This window comes from Neomonachus schauinslandi, chromosome 4 (assembly GCF_002201575.2).
Source record: "Neomonachus schauinslandi chromosome 4, ASM220157v2, whole genome shotgun sequence".
In the NCBI taxonomy this organism is placed as follows: domain Eukaryota; kingdom Metazoa; phylum Chordata; class Mammalia; order Carnivora; family Phocidae; genus Neomonachus; species Neomonachus schauinslandi.
In genome coordinates, this window is record NC_058406.1 from 34209363 (window position 1) to 34224134 (window position 14772).

The window sequence follows — 14772 nt, forward strand, 5'->3', positions numbered from 1 at the left end:
CAAATTTTGAGAGCTCACAAGATTATGAACTAGAGCAGTGACATCCAAGGCAGGTATAGCCATTGAAGAAATACGCTATGCCAAGCGCTATGCAGGGCCCTGGGTTCACCCATATGACCCACACGTGGCCCCAACCCTGGAGTGGTCAGTCCACCATAAAAATTTGTATGAGCCACAATGAAGATAGAGATGGAAGTACTCTAACGGGGGGAAAAGATATTTTTGCTTAGGCCTGGAAAGATGAGTAGGAGATACACAGAGGTGGAGATGAGAACATTTAAGAGACCTTTAAAGATGGACTCTGGCATGTAAAGTTGGACTGAGTGTGAGGCATGAAGGAGGGTGGGGCCGACGACACCTCTCACGTTTCCGGTATGGGCACAACTGAGTGGATGGTGGTATCCGAGCACCCAGGAGGAAAGCGGCTGTTTGGGGGATGTCGAGTTCCGCGTTGGCCGCGTTGGCGTGCGGTGCCTGCGAAACCTCCAGGGGCTGTCCGAGAGACAGCTGAACTGGAAATCCTCTAGCAACGGGACTACAGAAAGGCCAGGGGCTGGGGGAGGGAGTTTGGGACATTCGGTGGGATCGCCCGGAGGCGACCCGGAATCCAGACACCGCCTCCCCAGCAAAGCGCTAGCCGCGCGGGAGGCGGAGGTCGGGCCGGAGGCCCGACTGAGGCTCTCGGGCAGAAGGAGCCCCGCGCTGGCAGGGGGCGTGGAGCGGAGTGGGAGGACCTGGCGGCCGCTAAAACTCTGGTGGGTTGGCTTTGCGGACGGTGGGAGGGACCCCAGGGCAGCCCCAGCCGGTTACTACCGGAGTACGAGCAGCTGTTTCCTGGTCCTGGTCCGGCCGCCCCCCCCATCGTGAACTTTCACCCCGGCGCGCGACGGCAGCGGATCACGTGATCAGGGCCAACATGGCCGCCGCCGCCGGTGGGAGCTGAGGTGCCGCCGCCGCCGGGCAGCCGGGGGGAATCCGCCCGCATCGCCGCCCTCGCCGGCCGGGCGGCCGCAGGGCCCGGAGTACCGGAGACCGGGGTTGGGGCGGCACCGTGCGGCGGCCACGGGGTCCCGTTAGAGCATCCCCCGGCGGCTATGCCGAGGGCCCGGAGCGGCCGGCGCAGCAGGGGGGCCGGCGGGAGGGAGGAAGTAGGTTTGTTTACGGGCTGTTTGGGGCGGGGCAGGCCGGGACCGGGGTCCAGTGCTGGGGCGGGGGCCAGGGCTCTAGGCCGCGCCTTACGCGCTCCCTCTCTCTCTCTCTTTTTTTTTTTTTTTTGCTTCTGCCGGGATCTTCTCCCAGACCTTCCTGCGAGTGCGAGCCAACCGGCAGACCCGACTGAATGGTGAGTCTTGTCCGGCCCCTCCCTCCGCCCCACCCCCGGCCTCCTCCCTCCCTCACTGCCTGCAGCTCCAGGCCTGCCTGGGTCTCTTCGACATTGGGCTGTTGGGCTTCGTCGCAGTCACAGCGCCTGAGAAAGTGCTAACCAAGGCGGCCGCCCTCAGTTTCCCCGTCTGTCTAATGGAGGTTATGGTTCCAGCTCTTGCCCACGCCTCTCTAAAGGCCTTCAAGAACCCTGGCGGGCAATAAGTACCAGAGAATGAGGAACAAGCTACACAATTCCACTCGGGAGCTCAGCTTTGAATTTGCAAACTGCTGGGACCTCACTGTACAAGCCGGCAGGGCGCTGAGAATGTTTTTCTTCCAGTTTTTAATCAGCGCCCAGTAGTGTGAATACAGCCTTTCTGCTGAGACTTGACAATGCAGTGAGATCTGGAGTTCCCACGGCAACAGGAACTAACTCATCCCAGGGCTCTTTGAGTTATCAGTCGGCCCACATTTCACAAAGGTGATCAGCGTGGGCTCGACAGCTCTTAGAGGCCTTCTCTGAAAGCACGTCGTGTATGCACTACCTGGTGCCCCCCCCCCCCCTTTTGGATTCAAACCTCTGGAGCATTACTATTTGCTGAACACAATTGGATGAACCGAGCTTTTTGTGCTGACTAGGGTGTGGTATACCTGGGTATTGGCTGTAAGGGGCTTAGGGTCTCTGGGCCAGCTGGTCAGTGAGTGAGGCTATGGACATTCAGGATCCCCACCTCTTGCCACTTGGTTTCTGCTGCCTGGCTGAGCCCTGATCCGGGACAGGGAAAGCATTCGTTATGGCCTGACACCATGTTAAGCATCATTATTATAGCACTTCTGAGAAGAAAGTGGTAACACATTTTGTAGATAAGGAAACTGAGGCTGGGAGAGAAGGTGATTTGTTTAAAATCACGCAAATGGGATGTAACTGAACCATGATTTAAACTGAAGTTTACCTCCAAAATCTGTGCTTCTGTGACCATGTCGTTCTCCCTCCTTAAGCAAACACTACCTACACTTTAGTAAGCTTAGTTCAGGACTTACAAGATAAATGGCAAGTTAAACCAAACCTGCCTTGGTTATCTGAGAATGTTCAGATGTTGTCCAACCCATCAGGGTGCTTTCCTGGGATTATAAGGGATCTTCTGTCCCGCGTGGCTTGGGCAAGAACAGTGTCCAGTATCATGCTCTCCTTGGTAGTTCTGTAAGATGCATTTCATTATTCAGTCATAAGTGTTTGTCATAGGCCCTTTGTATTGGCCCACTGCTCCATATGGGCTTCAAGAACCGTCAGCATCCCTGGCTTTTCTGATGATTTCTCCATCCCAGCCCTGGCTGCAGGGTGCCAAGGTGGCTCAAGCCTGAAATTCCAAGTGTTAGGACAGCCAAGGTGAAGGGATCTAGATCTTTGTCTACAAAATCAAGGAGGGCACTCATAGTCCTCTCTCCTGTAGTGAGAGCACAGGAAATTGAAGATTGGGGCCAGGCTACAGACCAAGATTTCTCAAACTCCATGCCATCTCTGGTGGGGTGATGGCTTTCCTATTGGTTTGGGTCTTCCTAGAGCTACTATTTTGGAGTTGGAGTAGCTCCCTGCCTCAGACTCTCAATAGACAAGAGGTAGGTCCCCATGTACATATTCTTAGTGCTCTAGCACACTCACGGATCAATCTTTGTTGCTGCTGTCAGTCAGGGAGCAGGTGTGGTACTCTTAGGAGAGGAGAGCATTCTAACCTATGGAGTCAGGCCTGATTTCTCCTGTCTTTGCCACTTTTTAGCTACTTGAGCAAGTGCCTTGTTCTCTCTGAGCCTTAAGTGCTTGTCTTCTGTTAAAATGGATAACGCAGCCTTGCTTCAGGTTGAATAAAGAATTAAATGAGCTACCTTGTATAAGGTATTTGATGCTGAGCCTAATACACAGCTCAAGCTCTAAATTGTAACATCAGCTTTCACCTGTGTCCCCCTCCCTAAACTGCATTCATGAGCTTCCCACCAGGGTCAATATCCATGAGAAAGTTTTTCCTGGCCTTACAGTGGGGAACCATTTTCTCCCTGGCTGGCTCCCCTCAGTCAGTCTGATCTCAGAGTGGCTAGCTCTGCTCCTGCTATTGCACGGGGAGGGTGGCAGTCCCTTGTTTTGACCCCTTCCTGCTTCAGTGACAGGAGGGCTGCAGAGAGGGATTAGTGAGCTAATTAGAAATGATTGCATCTCTCAGCATTAATTAGCAGTGCTTTGGGCTTACAGTGTGCACTTTGGAATTGAGCCCCCTGCGGGACAGCATGGCAGGCAGCCGTCTGCCTCAGGGGCCTGCCAGCCCCCTGCACTGATTAGAAATGATGGAACAGGTTTGGGTAGGCGCAGTGAAAGCTGTCCTCTCAAGGTACCATGGGCTCTCTGACTCAGATCCTCTATACCTTTATGACTGGGTCTCAGTCTCCTCTTCTGTAAAATGGGACCAGTGAAGTGCTTTCTTTGTCGCACATACACTAAAATTGTAACAATACAGAGATTAGCGTGGCCCCGACACAAGGATGATATGCAAATTTATGAAGCATTCCGTTTTAAAAAATGGGACCAGTGGACATGGGAGAAAATCTTCCTGAGGGATTCTAGGTAGGACACTGAGGGCTGTGCCACAGGGCCCTTGGCCCAGGAACAAAAGGGGTTTTAGCTGATGAGTGACCAGCAAGACAGATTGGCCCCATGGAGGGACCTTGGGTTCTAGCCAAGAGATGTTCTCTAAGAGAGCCCATGGTCTTGGCCTTCTGGGCAGATACCTAGCAACTCGGAGAGTCTTTGCTCATTGGACTTACTGAGCACTGCAGGGAGGAAGGTATGGGTTGAACTTGAGCCATCTGTGGCCAAAGAGTGGATACTTCGCTGGCCTAGCACCAGTCTCCTCCCCAGGTGCTCTTGGCAAGGCCCAGTCCCCAAAGGAGCAGAAGGTGCTGCATAATGAGGGCCAGATCAGGCACTGAACAAAAGGGCTAATGGCTAGCAAGAGGTCAGGATGTGTCAGCTCCACTGGGACCTTGGGAGCTACAGTGACCGTCTGCCTGTTCTGTGCTTTGTTTTCGGTTTCTCCATGCAGCTCGGATTGGGAAAATGAAACGGAGGAAGCAAGATGAAGGGCAGGTATGTCCCCTGTGCAACCGCCCCCTGGCAGGATCGGAGCAGGAGATGAGTAGGCATGTGGAGCATTGCCTTTCTAAGGTAGAGGGGCCATCACTACCTACCTCTTCTCCCCTCCCCCCTTGCTCCCCTGACACTAGCTGCTGACTGCCCCCAGATGTAGAGGCTGTGTTGGGGTCTCCGTGTGGTCTCAGCAGCTTCTTCCTCTCTGTTCTTCACCCTCTTCCTTTCCTGTCACGCTTCCATTCCTCCTCTGGGGCTCCAGTGGAAAATTATTGGGAAGAGGCCCAGGTTCTTTGACTTCTGGATTGGTTTCCTTGAAAGGAGCACTAGAGCTGGGGGCCAGGGCTGTGCCTTCCTTGTAGACCTGGGGGAGCAAGAGGGGTGGCCCGGGACCCATGATCCTATTTTGCTCTTCACAGAGGGAAGGCTCCTGCATGGCCGAGGATGATGCTGTGGACATCGAGCATGAAAACAGCAACCGCTTTGAGGAGTATGAGTGGTGCGGGCAGAAGCGGATACGGGCCACCACTCTCCTGGAAGGTGGTTTCCGAGGTACAAGCGGCTGACACGTAAAGCACTGGTGCTCTGGTGGCCAGGCCTCTGCTGGGTATCCATCTGTTGGGAGCCGAGAGGCCAGGGCTGGTGACTGGTCACCCGTTCCACCGCGTGGGAACTGCTGCTGGCGGCGCTCCTTTGTGACCGTGCTGCCTGCCTGTGATGTGCATATTAAAATGGATGTATTTGGGTGGGGAAATGGAATTGTGAGGCTGCAAGCTAGGAGTGACGAGGGGGGCTCTCAGCCTCGGGTGATGCATTGAAGGTGACAGCCAAGCCGCGTTAGCACCTGCATAAAATATTAAAGGGACGGTTATGCATTTATCACTCCATCCCTCTTAAGGCTGATAAATGAGAATCCAGCAACCTGCTGTACACCTCCAGCACTGGGGGCCCTGAGGGCTTCCAGGCAAACACATTGGATTTTCCTCCTCCTCCTCAGCCCCATGTCAGGGAAATCAGTTACAGAGGAGAGAGTGAGTTATGGCAAAATTTGACCTCCCATGAGCTTCATTGGTGAATCTAATTTTAGCTCTGATCCCATCCCTTCTCCCTGGGCGCCCTCTGCCCTGAAGCAAGAGGGGCCTGGGCCCAGCTGCTCCCTGCTTCCCTTGGGCTCGCTCCAGTTGCTGCAGAGGGGTCTGCAGGGCTTTGCACAGCTCCCTTGCCCTTCCAGCTCCTTGGAGGGATATGGCTTTGCCCAGTGGAAGTCTCCCACCCCCCCACCCCATGTCAAACAGTAGACTGGTTGGATGCCTAGGGTCATGTCCTCTTGTCAGACTCCCCTGCTCTGGGCAGGGGAAAAGGGAAAGAGTTTGCCTCCTGGCCTCCAGCTCTCCTCTTTCTGTGCATAAGCACAGCTGGCCCTTCGACTTACGATCATTAAGTGAACCAATCTGCTTCCCATCTGCCTCCAATTCTCTGGGCAAACACCCGTGGGAGTACTGGTGGGTCTGGTCCTTGGGGAATCTCACAGCAGCTGGGAAGAGGGTCTCTGCCTTGTCCAGGCCGTGCTGCATGGGCTGGTCCTGAGGAGTGGTCTCCACAGTGCCGTGCAGTGCAGATTAGATATGTGAAGGGGCTCTAAGTCCAGGTGGGGCATTATGCCTCTGGGTTTCTCTCACTCCCCAAGCATTTGGGGCAAGCCAGAGTGTCAGGACGGTAAATCATCCCAAACCATTGCCCCAGCCTGAGCTGGAGAAAGTTCATTTGCCACCTCACTCTGGTCCTGTCCTGTAGTTTTAGAGTGTCTGAGGCCCTGGGAGGAGGATGAGCAGCAAAAAGCCCAGGATCCTGGAAACGGGACACACAGGTGTCTGGCGGTGGCCCATCAGGGTCAGCTGCAGGATGCTGCTCTGGGTTCACAGTTGGCAGCTGCAGATATTCACATCTTCCATTACTGTGGCAACTTCTTAGGTTTCTTGGCACTGAGCTGGACCTGATGCCTTCTGGGCATCAGACAAGGCTTACAGAGGATAAAGCTACATACATGGGGCCTGCTGATTTGACAGAGTATTTCCCCTGCGCCCGGCCGCACTTGCAGAGCGGGTGTGCAGGGCTCTTAGGCCCTGGGCGGGTGTCAGTTTTCCCTGAGTGTTTACACTGTGAGGTGGTTCCTTTCAAGAATTCCTGAGGGGAGTTCAAAGGGGGCTTTTCTTTGAGCGATTTGGAGAGCGAGAATGAGAGTGAGGCTTGAAGAGGGAGCAGGGCCGGAGGTGCCTTTATCTGCAGAGAATGGCTCCAGCTTGCCTGATAGAAGCTGCGGCCGCCTCTTAAACAGCTTAGTGCAGTCAAAAGACAAGCAGACTTGAAAGGCTGTTTTACAGCAAGATCAGCAGGGGCCACGAGGCAGAGAGCGGGGCGCAGTGGAGCAGAGGAGGCTGAGGCTCCTCGGTGGGGGGGAGGGGGGCATCAAAGGAGGCCCTGGTTGATCCTGACTGCCTCTGCCCCTGAAACCCCGTCTGCAGAAGCTGGCCATCTGTCAGTCTACCCTCCCTGGCCAGGACTGGTAGGCCCCAACTCTTGGGGGGTTGGGTGTGGCCCCGCCAGGCGGGCTGGTGTCAGTGCGGCGCATTGATCGCCCGCCGGGCGGGCCGGGCCGCAAGCCGGGCAGCGCGTGCTTAATGTGATTGAAAGGCAGTTAAAATGGCGGTGACCTTTTCAGGAGGAATTAGATTGCCTGCCAAGACCGGTTAGAGGGAGTGATAACGCCGGCTGAAGAAGCTGCCCAGCCGACTTCAGAGAGAGGGAGCAGAGGCAGGATGAGCGGGCGAGTGGTGAGGCCCATTTAAGCTGCGCTGTACGTGCTGACAGAACAGAGATTGCTGTCCTTGTTAGATATGAAAGAATTGAAGAATTGCAGATAAGTTCCTGTATCCGATCATCCCCTATCCCTCCTCCCAGACCAGGGCCCCTTCGTCATCCTCAGCAAAGCTTCCCACCAGGCCCACTGGGAACTGATCTGATGGAGCAGATCTGTTACCTTGAATGTAATCTGCTATGGAGCAAAGGAACAAGCAAGAGTTTTGGTGGAGATACTTGGCTTAGGGGATCAGGCCTTGAAGATGGACCTGTGGCTATCGAGGGCAAAGCCCAGATAGCTCAGGCCCGGGAGTGCTTAGAATTGGGACTCTAGAACAAAATGAAGGACCAGACAGAACAGGTAAGTAAGCAGCACCAAGATAGGCCCAGCTAGAAATAGATCCTTAAGAGGCTAAAGGAAATAAAGATTTCAAGATGGTAGGTCAGAAGACCTAAAACTTTCAGTGTCCAGGAAATACTGTGGCCTTCCCAGTTCTCAGAGAAATCCTGGGTTATGTCCCTGAGCTGTTGATGTCCTCTCAGAACCTAATCTGCTGCTGTTTCCCCCACCCAGCTTTAGAATTGCATAAAGGGTGGCATGGGGCCTAGTCCTTCCCCAGCATTCCCCTGAGAGAGCTTAGCAGTTAGGAGAAAAAGATCCTCTTCTGGGGCACCATGCCAGCCCTGGGCAGAGCAAGGGGCCTCTGGGCTAGAGCAGCAGGCCTCAGGGAAAAACTAATTATACAGCCCCTGGGGACACACCTGCTCCTATCTATAGTCAAAGGAGGTATGTGATGAACGAGCCACACCTTTCTCCTCATTTCCTATCTCCAGCTCCTGGGTCCTAGAAAAGACTTATGGTGAGATTTGATCCTTCCCCTATATTGGTTGCCAGTGAAAGTTCACCCAGCTGGATTTGGGGAGCCTGGAGCCCATCGTTCTGGAATGGACTGGCTAGAGAGAGAGGACACGGGAATGGTTGGTTTCAGAGAAGGTAACAGTGATGGGGGCGGGCACAAGAGTGTGGCAAGGTGGAAACATTTCCCAGGAAACTGCACAGGAACTAGAAGGTGCCGCAGCTTATCTGTGAGCCCTGACAGGAAACAAGTCACTAGAATCTAGCATTGAGCCCCTTTGAATCAAACAGGTGGAGGGGAGCGAGAATGATGGTACTTAGAGAACCAGCTGTGCAGGCCTCTGCCCTACCCAGATCCTGGTCTAGCGACTACATCTTTCTCAAGTTCCTGTCTTGGATTTATGCTGGTTCCAGTAGCCTGGGATGAGACCTCATGGAGAGGATAGGCAGGGCAGCTCTGACGCCGATCTTTCACTGGGCTGTGGCTGGCTAAAATGTCACCAGCTTCTGGGTCAGGGGCCGACAGCCATTGTGAGTCCCAGGGCACAGAGAACTAGGCCTTCCCCTCGTTGCTGCCCCCTCTGGCATGTTCGTTCCCAAAAGATGGGAGCCCCTGAAGCTACAAGTGTCCCCTGGTGCAGCCCCACCGCGTGGTCAGGTCAGTGACAGGTGTCGGAGCAGCCGGCTGTGGGAGGCAGTCTTGGAACGGGGAGGGCTAGGGCTGCTGCCTTCCACCTCCTGCCACCTTTAGTTCTACCTGTTGGCTGCTGGGAGGGCTGAGGAGAGGTGGCAAGGAGCAGGGCACCTTCTGTCCCCTGTGGCAACTGACAGGGATTTTAATGGCCTTTTGGAACACAGTTGTTAAGCTGGGACAGAGGGAGCGCAGGCAGAAGGAGCAAGTATCAATGGTTTCAAACGGCGTCCGTCTCTCTGCGTCTCTCCTGACGTGAGGCAGTGAAACGCGTTATTGAGGAGGCCCGGAAAGTGGCTAAGTGCGTTTGACACACGCCAACTCCCTGCCTCCACACTGGATAATTGCATTGTCAACTGTTCAGCGAGGTGGCAGGTGACACTGCAGGCCGATTGATTGTCCCGCATCGCAGCTCCCCAGACTGTCAGCTCCCCAATCGATGGCGTTTACACAAGACACCGTAACTGCATCTGTAACTAATTCCAGTGTAAAACTCTCCGGAAGCTGCTGCCCATCCCCCGTCCCCCCCGCCCCCAAGAGCATGGCCTCTGAAGGGCCCCAAGACTTTCCTTTCTCCCTGGGCTCAGGTTTTGTTCGGAGCAGCAGGTGAGGAAATTGATGGCTCCTTTTTTGTGGTTTCGGGTTCCAGGACGTTAGTGCCCCCAGTGAACGGGCATCTCCAGTTTCTCAATCGATCACCTAATCAGTTGATTAAATTAACACTGATTTTTTTTTTTTCTCCTTCTCCTTGATGACCCAGGAAGAAATGAGTTTACGGAAGAGGGGTCATTTTTATAAAATTTAGACTTGCCTATCATTTCTGCACTTAATCCTCTTCTTCTCTGTTGCTAAGTATTCATTTGGAGGGAAGGGATTTTTCACACTGCCTACCCTTCCAGAACCCACTCTGCTGAGCATCATTGACCAGCAGGCTTAGTTTGCCTAGAGACAGCAGCCCAGCACATTGCGCCACTCTCGGTGGGCTTGAGCCATAGCAAGGGGCCTCCCCTGGTGGCTGAAGGGTCCCCCAGGTCATCTTGGAGGTCCTGGGAGCTGAGTCCCTTCCCTGGATAGTAGCAGCAGGAGTGGCAGCTTGCTTGTTATCTCCAGAGCTACATGGAACAGGAGCCAGAGGCTTGGAAAGGAGCTCTGTATGCCATCTTGCCTCTGAGCACTGGCTTGGGATGTTCCAGCAGCTGAGAACATAAAACAGCTATGGAGCCTTCCTCTCAAAGCAAGCTGGGGGGGAGAGGGGGGCTGCTGCCTGCATAAAACGGCTTTATGGCAGTTTCTTTTTATTATGATTCTGCCAGAAGTCAGCAAGTGACATTTCATTAAGAAAATAAAGTTTAATGTGCTGGGAAGGAGGCTGGAGCAGGCTGGGGCAGCGTAAGAGGGAAATTGGCGGTAGCAGCCTGTTCTGAACACCTGTGGGGGTAGGGAGAGGTTCCCAACATCTGTCTCCACTGGGGGATGGGGTCAGGGTCATGGTAAACCGCTCAGACCAGAGACAGAAAGGCCTTTTCCTTGTGCCATGCTAAGATAAGATGTGCCATGCTCTCTGTCCTACCTGGCCGGTCGTCACTGCCCAGCTGGGGTTGGGGTCTGGCAGGGAAAGTTGTGTCCTGAGAGGCTTCGGGCCTCAGCCTCCTTTCGGACACAGGGCTCTCAGGACTTAACAGGACAGCACTGTCACCATTTAGCCGTCACAGCTGTGGGCCTGGCCAGCTCTGCTGGATGATGCTGAGACCACAGCAGTGAGTCAGACCTGGGCTTGCAGTTTGATGAGAGACTGTGACAATACATGTAACAGCTATGACTTTGGTGTTGTGCGGGAGTCTGGGTGGACACCAAGGAAGGGACACCTATGTAGAAATACCTGGGGAAGTCTCTACACTCAGCACCTCAAGGGTAGAGATCAGATCTTGAAACTCTGTGTCTCCAGTGCCAAGCCAGGCCGAGGATGAGCTCAGTGAAGGTTGAAAGAATGTTGTTGGGGTGAGTTCATTCAGAAAGTATTTCTGGAGCAGCTGTGCGCATTGGCACTGTGAGTTCGTAGCAGGAGGCATGGCTGAGCTAGGTCAGACTTGCAGAACAAGCCGGCGTTTGTTTTGTAGACCAGGAGGGAGGAGAGATGACAAGATGTACGAAGGCACTGTCACGCAAACAGATGTGGAGGGTCGAGGAAAGCACAGTAGCTATGTTTCGCTGGAGTAGGAGTCCTGGTCCGGGCCTGGCCGAGGAGAGGACTTCAGGCCACAGGGCTACTTTCCATGTTGAGAAACTGGGACTCTTCCTGGCAGCTCTGTGGTACCGTTTCCTCAGCTTTGCCATGGGTCCTTTGCTTCCTTTTTGTACACTCACCAGGCAGGGCTGGGCAGGGCACGGCCGAGGCGAGGATGTGAGGCCAGCTGCTGAGCTGTGTGTACTTGGGGGAGGGGGCCTTGGCAGGGTTCGGGGGCACAGGCTGTAAGTGAACCTGATAGCTACAGTCTGATTGATGGCAGGGTTTGTCTCCCAGACTGTCAGAGGGTTTATAGAGGTGCCACTCACCCACGAGGAGGGAATTGCTTGTCAGGATACCTGGCTGTGAACAGGGGACAGAGCTTTAACTTGGTGTTTTCTCAGCTTAATGGCCCTGCTGTGACCTGCATGCTGCCTCGAGTTTGTTGGTGCCTCGGTGCGGAGGGGAAATGAGGATTGTCAGGGAGGGGTGGCCCCTGGTAGTGCCTAGCAGCTCTCTTCCCCTTGTGCTACCTGCCTTCGGGATGGGTGAAACCTTTGTGAGACCGGAGACCGGAGGCGTAGGTGGGAGAAGGAAGATCAGGAAGAAAATGCTCTTGAAATGGGCTTGAAAGATGGAGAACATTCTACATGGAGTGAATAGCATGAGCAAAAGTCTCAAGAGCAGGACATACGGGGTTGTGTGAGGTGCAGTGAAGAGTCTATCTGTAGGCATGGCACTTTGGAGTGAAATGAAAAGAGCAAAGGTGGACAAGTAGGTACATCCACATGTTGATGGATCTGGCTGAGGAGATTATGCATGTAGTGGGAAGCCACAGCTGGTTTTGGAGCCAGGAAAGGAAGGGTCAGAACCATCTGGTAAGCAGGGTGAAGGAACAGATAAGAGGCTTGAGGACCCATCATAAGACTGTTGTCCTGATGAGAATGGAGAGAACGGACAAGAAGATGTTTCTGAGATCATCAGGCAGAACCCCGAGCTGCTTCCCCACCTCTTTGAGGATTTCCTTGCTGATTCTACTTGCCACAGATTCCACCTTTTTCATCTCTGTCCATCCTGGCAGGGCTGCTACGCTTGCCAGTGGGATGTGGTCTGAGACCATGGAGCAGAGGCAGGGGCAGGGAGGGAGAAGCAGCTCTGTGGCCCCTGACTGTGCCCATAAGGAAGGGTGAGTCTGGGTGTCAGAGCAACAGGGCAGATAAGGGGCCCTAATGTGGCTTCAGCCTCTCACCCCTCCCCGTTGGCCAAGGGTTTGCCTGTGGCTGGGCCAAGTGCACCCTGGTGTAGGGTCAGCCACCTGCCTGGCCCGTGGCCCTGCCTCCACCCAGCCTGGTTGCCTTTGTGGATTGCTTTGAGAAGCAGGTGTGCCTGCCTATCCTCCCTCGCCCGTCCCTTCCTAATCCCTTTCTAACTGCACTTGTCCAGGAATCTGGGTTGAGTGAGGTGGAGATGAATAATTAATGTCAGGCGCTTCAGACACCAAATATTTGAACAGCTGCCTGGTGTTTTTGCTGGCAGGGACCTGGCGGCCAGAATCAGGACGTTGGCTGGGGGTCTTGCTGTGTGGCTCTGACTGGCCCTAGCCAGTTTGCTCTTCCCTCTGATGGACTGTCACGGTGGACCATGGGGGGACAGGGGATGCCCAGGTCTTGGGTGGCGGTGGCTTTGTAGACCTTGGATTTCTGTGTCCTCTTCCTGCTCTTCCTAGACTTGGAAGACAGGTGGACAGCAGACTAGCTTGAGTGTCTCCTGAGGACCTGACAATGTATATGAATGGGCTAGTTTATGAGCAGAGACCACCAGGAGCAGCAAAAAGTGGCAGAGGAGAAGGATGAGGTATACAGAGTGAAAGGGATTGAAACATCAGAGCCAAGAGTACCTAAGTAATTGGGTCTCTATGTTTCAGGCCCAAATTTCTGCCTAGGCCTTACCTGGCCCCAAACCTGAGCCCTACCTAGAGGCAACAGAAGGGGCACCTTTGGTGTAGTCTTGTTGGCCCCTGGCCCTGCTCACACCCTGCTTCCCACAGGCTCTGGCTTCGTCATGTGCAGTGGCAAAGAGAATCCGGACAGCGACGCTGACCTGGATGTGGATGGGGATGACACTCTGGAGTATGGGAAGCCGCAGTATCCTTGGGGCGCTGAGGGGCAAGATGGGGCTGGTGGGATAAGCCAAAGGGAATTGAAAAAGTAGCCAGCACCTCTGGTACTTGCTCATTCCATCCACCCCTCCTTGGGGTCAGTGTCAAAGCTTTAACCAGGATTCAACCTTCACGGCCTACTGCAAACTAGGATCTGTTGTCCTTGACCACCATGCCAGATACACGGAGGCTGACGTTATCCCCTGCACAGGCGAGGAGCCTGGTGAAGCCAAGGAGAGAGAGGCACTCCGGGGCGCAGTCCTAAAGCAAGTGTGGGCACAGGCTTGGGTGGGTGGGATAGAGGGATGGGAAGCCCTGAGGCAGGGGTCAACCCAGTACCCACCCTCAGGGCTCCCTTGCCTGCCTTTAGGGTTCACTTTATTCTTTTCCTTTCCCTAGTGGCGGCCCTCCCAGCACACGCATCACGCCTGAGTTTTCTAAATGGGCCAGTGACGGTAAGTCCTGACCCACCTTGGGAGTCATTGGGGAGAGGGGACATCCTTTGGGTGGTGGTGACTGACTCAAGCCCAGCCCTCACCTGTGCTGCCCAGTCTGGCCAGAGTATGAGTTGCTCCTCTGTCCCAGCAGAGATGCCATCTACCAGCAACGGTGAGAGCAGCAAGCAGGAGGCCATGCAGAAGACCTGCAAGAATAGTGACATCGAGAAGTGAGTGTCTGACCAGGAGAGGGGCCCCTGGGACGACAGTTCAGTGGGAGGGGAGCGAGGGGGCTCTCTGCGAGCAGGAAGGCCTGCTGCCAGGACTCCTGGCCCTCCGGAGCATAGCTTAGTCCTGCGGCCCTGGGCAAACGACCGGCAGTGGGGCCCAGCTGGTGCTAAGCGTGACTCTGTGAATTGATCGCTGGGCCACTGCCCTGGGAGTCCTGGCGGCGGGAGGAGCACTCCGCCTGCCTGCCTGCCTGCTGCGGCGGCTCTGCCTGGGAATGTGATGTATGGCCGCCCAGCCCAGCCGGCGCACTTGATTCATCTCCAGTTTCTGTTTCTTAATCGGGAGCTAAATTGGTTTCATTTTTCTTGTCCCGGGTGGCGCTCGCAGTGGGTTTTAGGCAGGAGCATTGGGTCTCCTCGCTTCTGGTAGGAATTTTTGGCCTAGGTTCTCTGGCAGGTGGGGAGGGGATCCATTAGCACTTCACGTGGGGCTGGGCAGCCCCTGGCCTGGATCCCCAGGAGCCGCAAGGACTTGAAATCAGCTGGGTGTCTTACTGCCTTTCCAGAAGCCCAAGCAAGGCCAGTTCTGGCCCCCAGAGGTGGCACTGTCCAGCTCTAGCTGCCTGGAGTTGCTGCTGTTGGCCACTGCTTACCTCCCCGCACCCCACCCCTCTTTCTGCTGGAGGCTAGGTTGCCTGGGGTTAAAAGGCAGCCTCTTCATTCCAGGGCCAGTGTTCCATCTTGCCTCCTGCCAGGAGAGTGGATTGGAGGCCGGTGCAGGGCCAGGTCGGTGGCCCAGGGTCACCTCCCATTTGTTTCCCT

At 54.8% G+C, this 14772-nt stretch overlaps 1 protein-coding gene and 1 non-coding gene across 3 annotated transcripts in view; both read left to right on the top strand.

Annotated features, from left to right (window-relative positions):
- The window catches only part of RNF220 (ring finger protein 220), a 221973-nt gene that overhangs the window by 201749 nt on the left and 5452 nt on the right, over positions 1-14772 (top strand). The window contains exons 1-8 of one of the 2 annotated variants that reach the window (XM_044914494.1): positions 862-1148; positions 1300-1342; positions 4455-4576; positions 4918-5050; positions 13173-13269; positions 13463-13549; positions 13683-13738; positions 13872-13950. In XM_044914494.1, coding sequence (XP_044770429.1) covers positions 1095-1148; positions 1300-1342; positions 4455-4576; positions 4918-5050; positions 13173-13269; positions 13463-13549; positions 13683-13738; positions 13872-13950 — 671 coding nt within the window. In that variant the 5' untranslated portion in view covers positions 862-1094. Of the gene's footprint in view, positions 1-861; positions 1149-1299; positions 1343-4454; positions 4577-4917; positions 5051-13172; positions 13270-13462; positions 13550-13682; positions 13739-13871; positions 13951-14772 lie in introns of those variants that run through there. The other variant, XM_021684257.1, reaches the window with a different exon arrangement.
- LOC123324702 lies at positions 3827-3929 on the top strand. Its single transcript, XR_006539975.1, has one exon. It is a non-coding gene; the product is annotated as a U6 spliceosomal RNA (small nuclear RNA).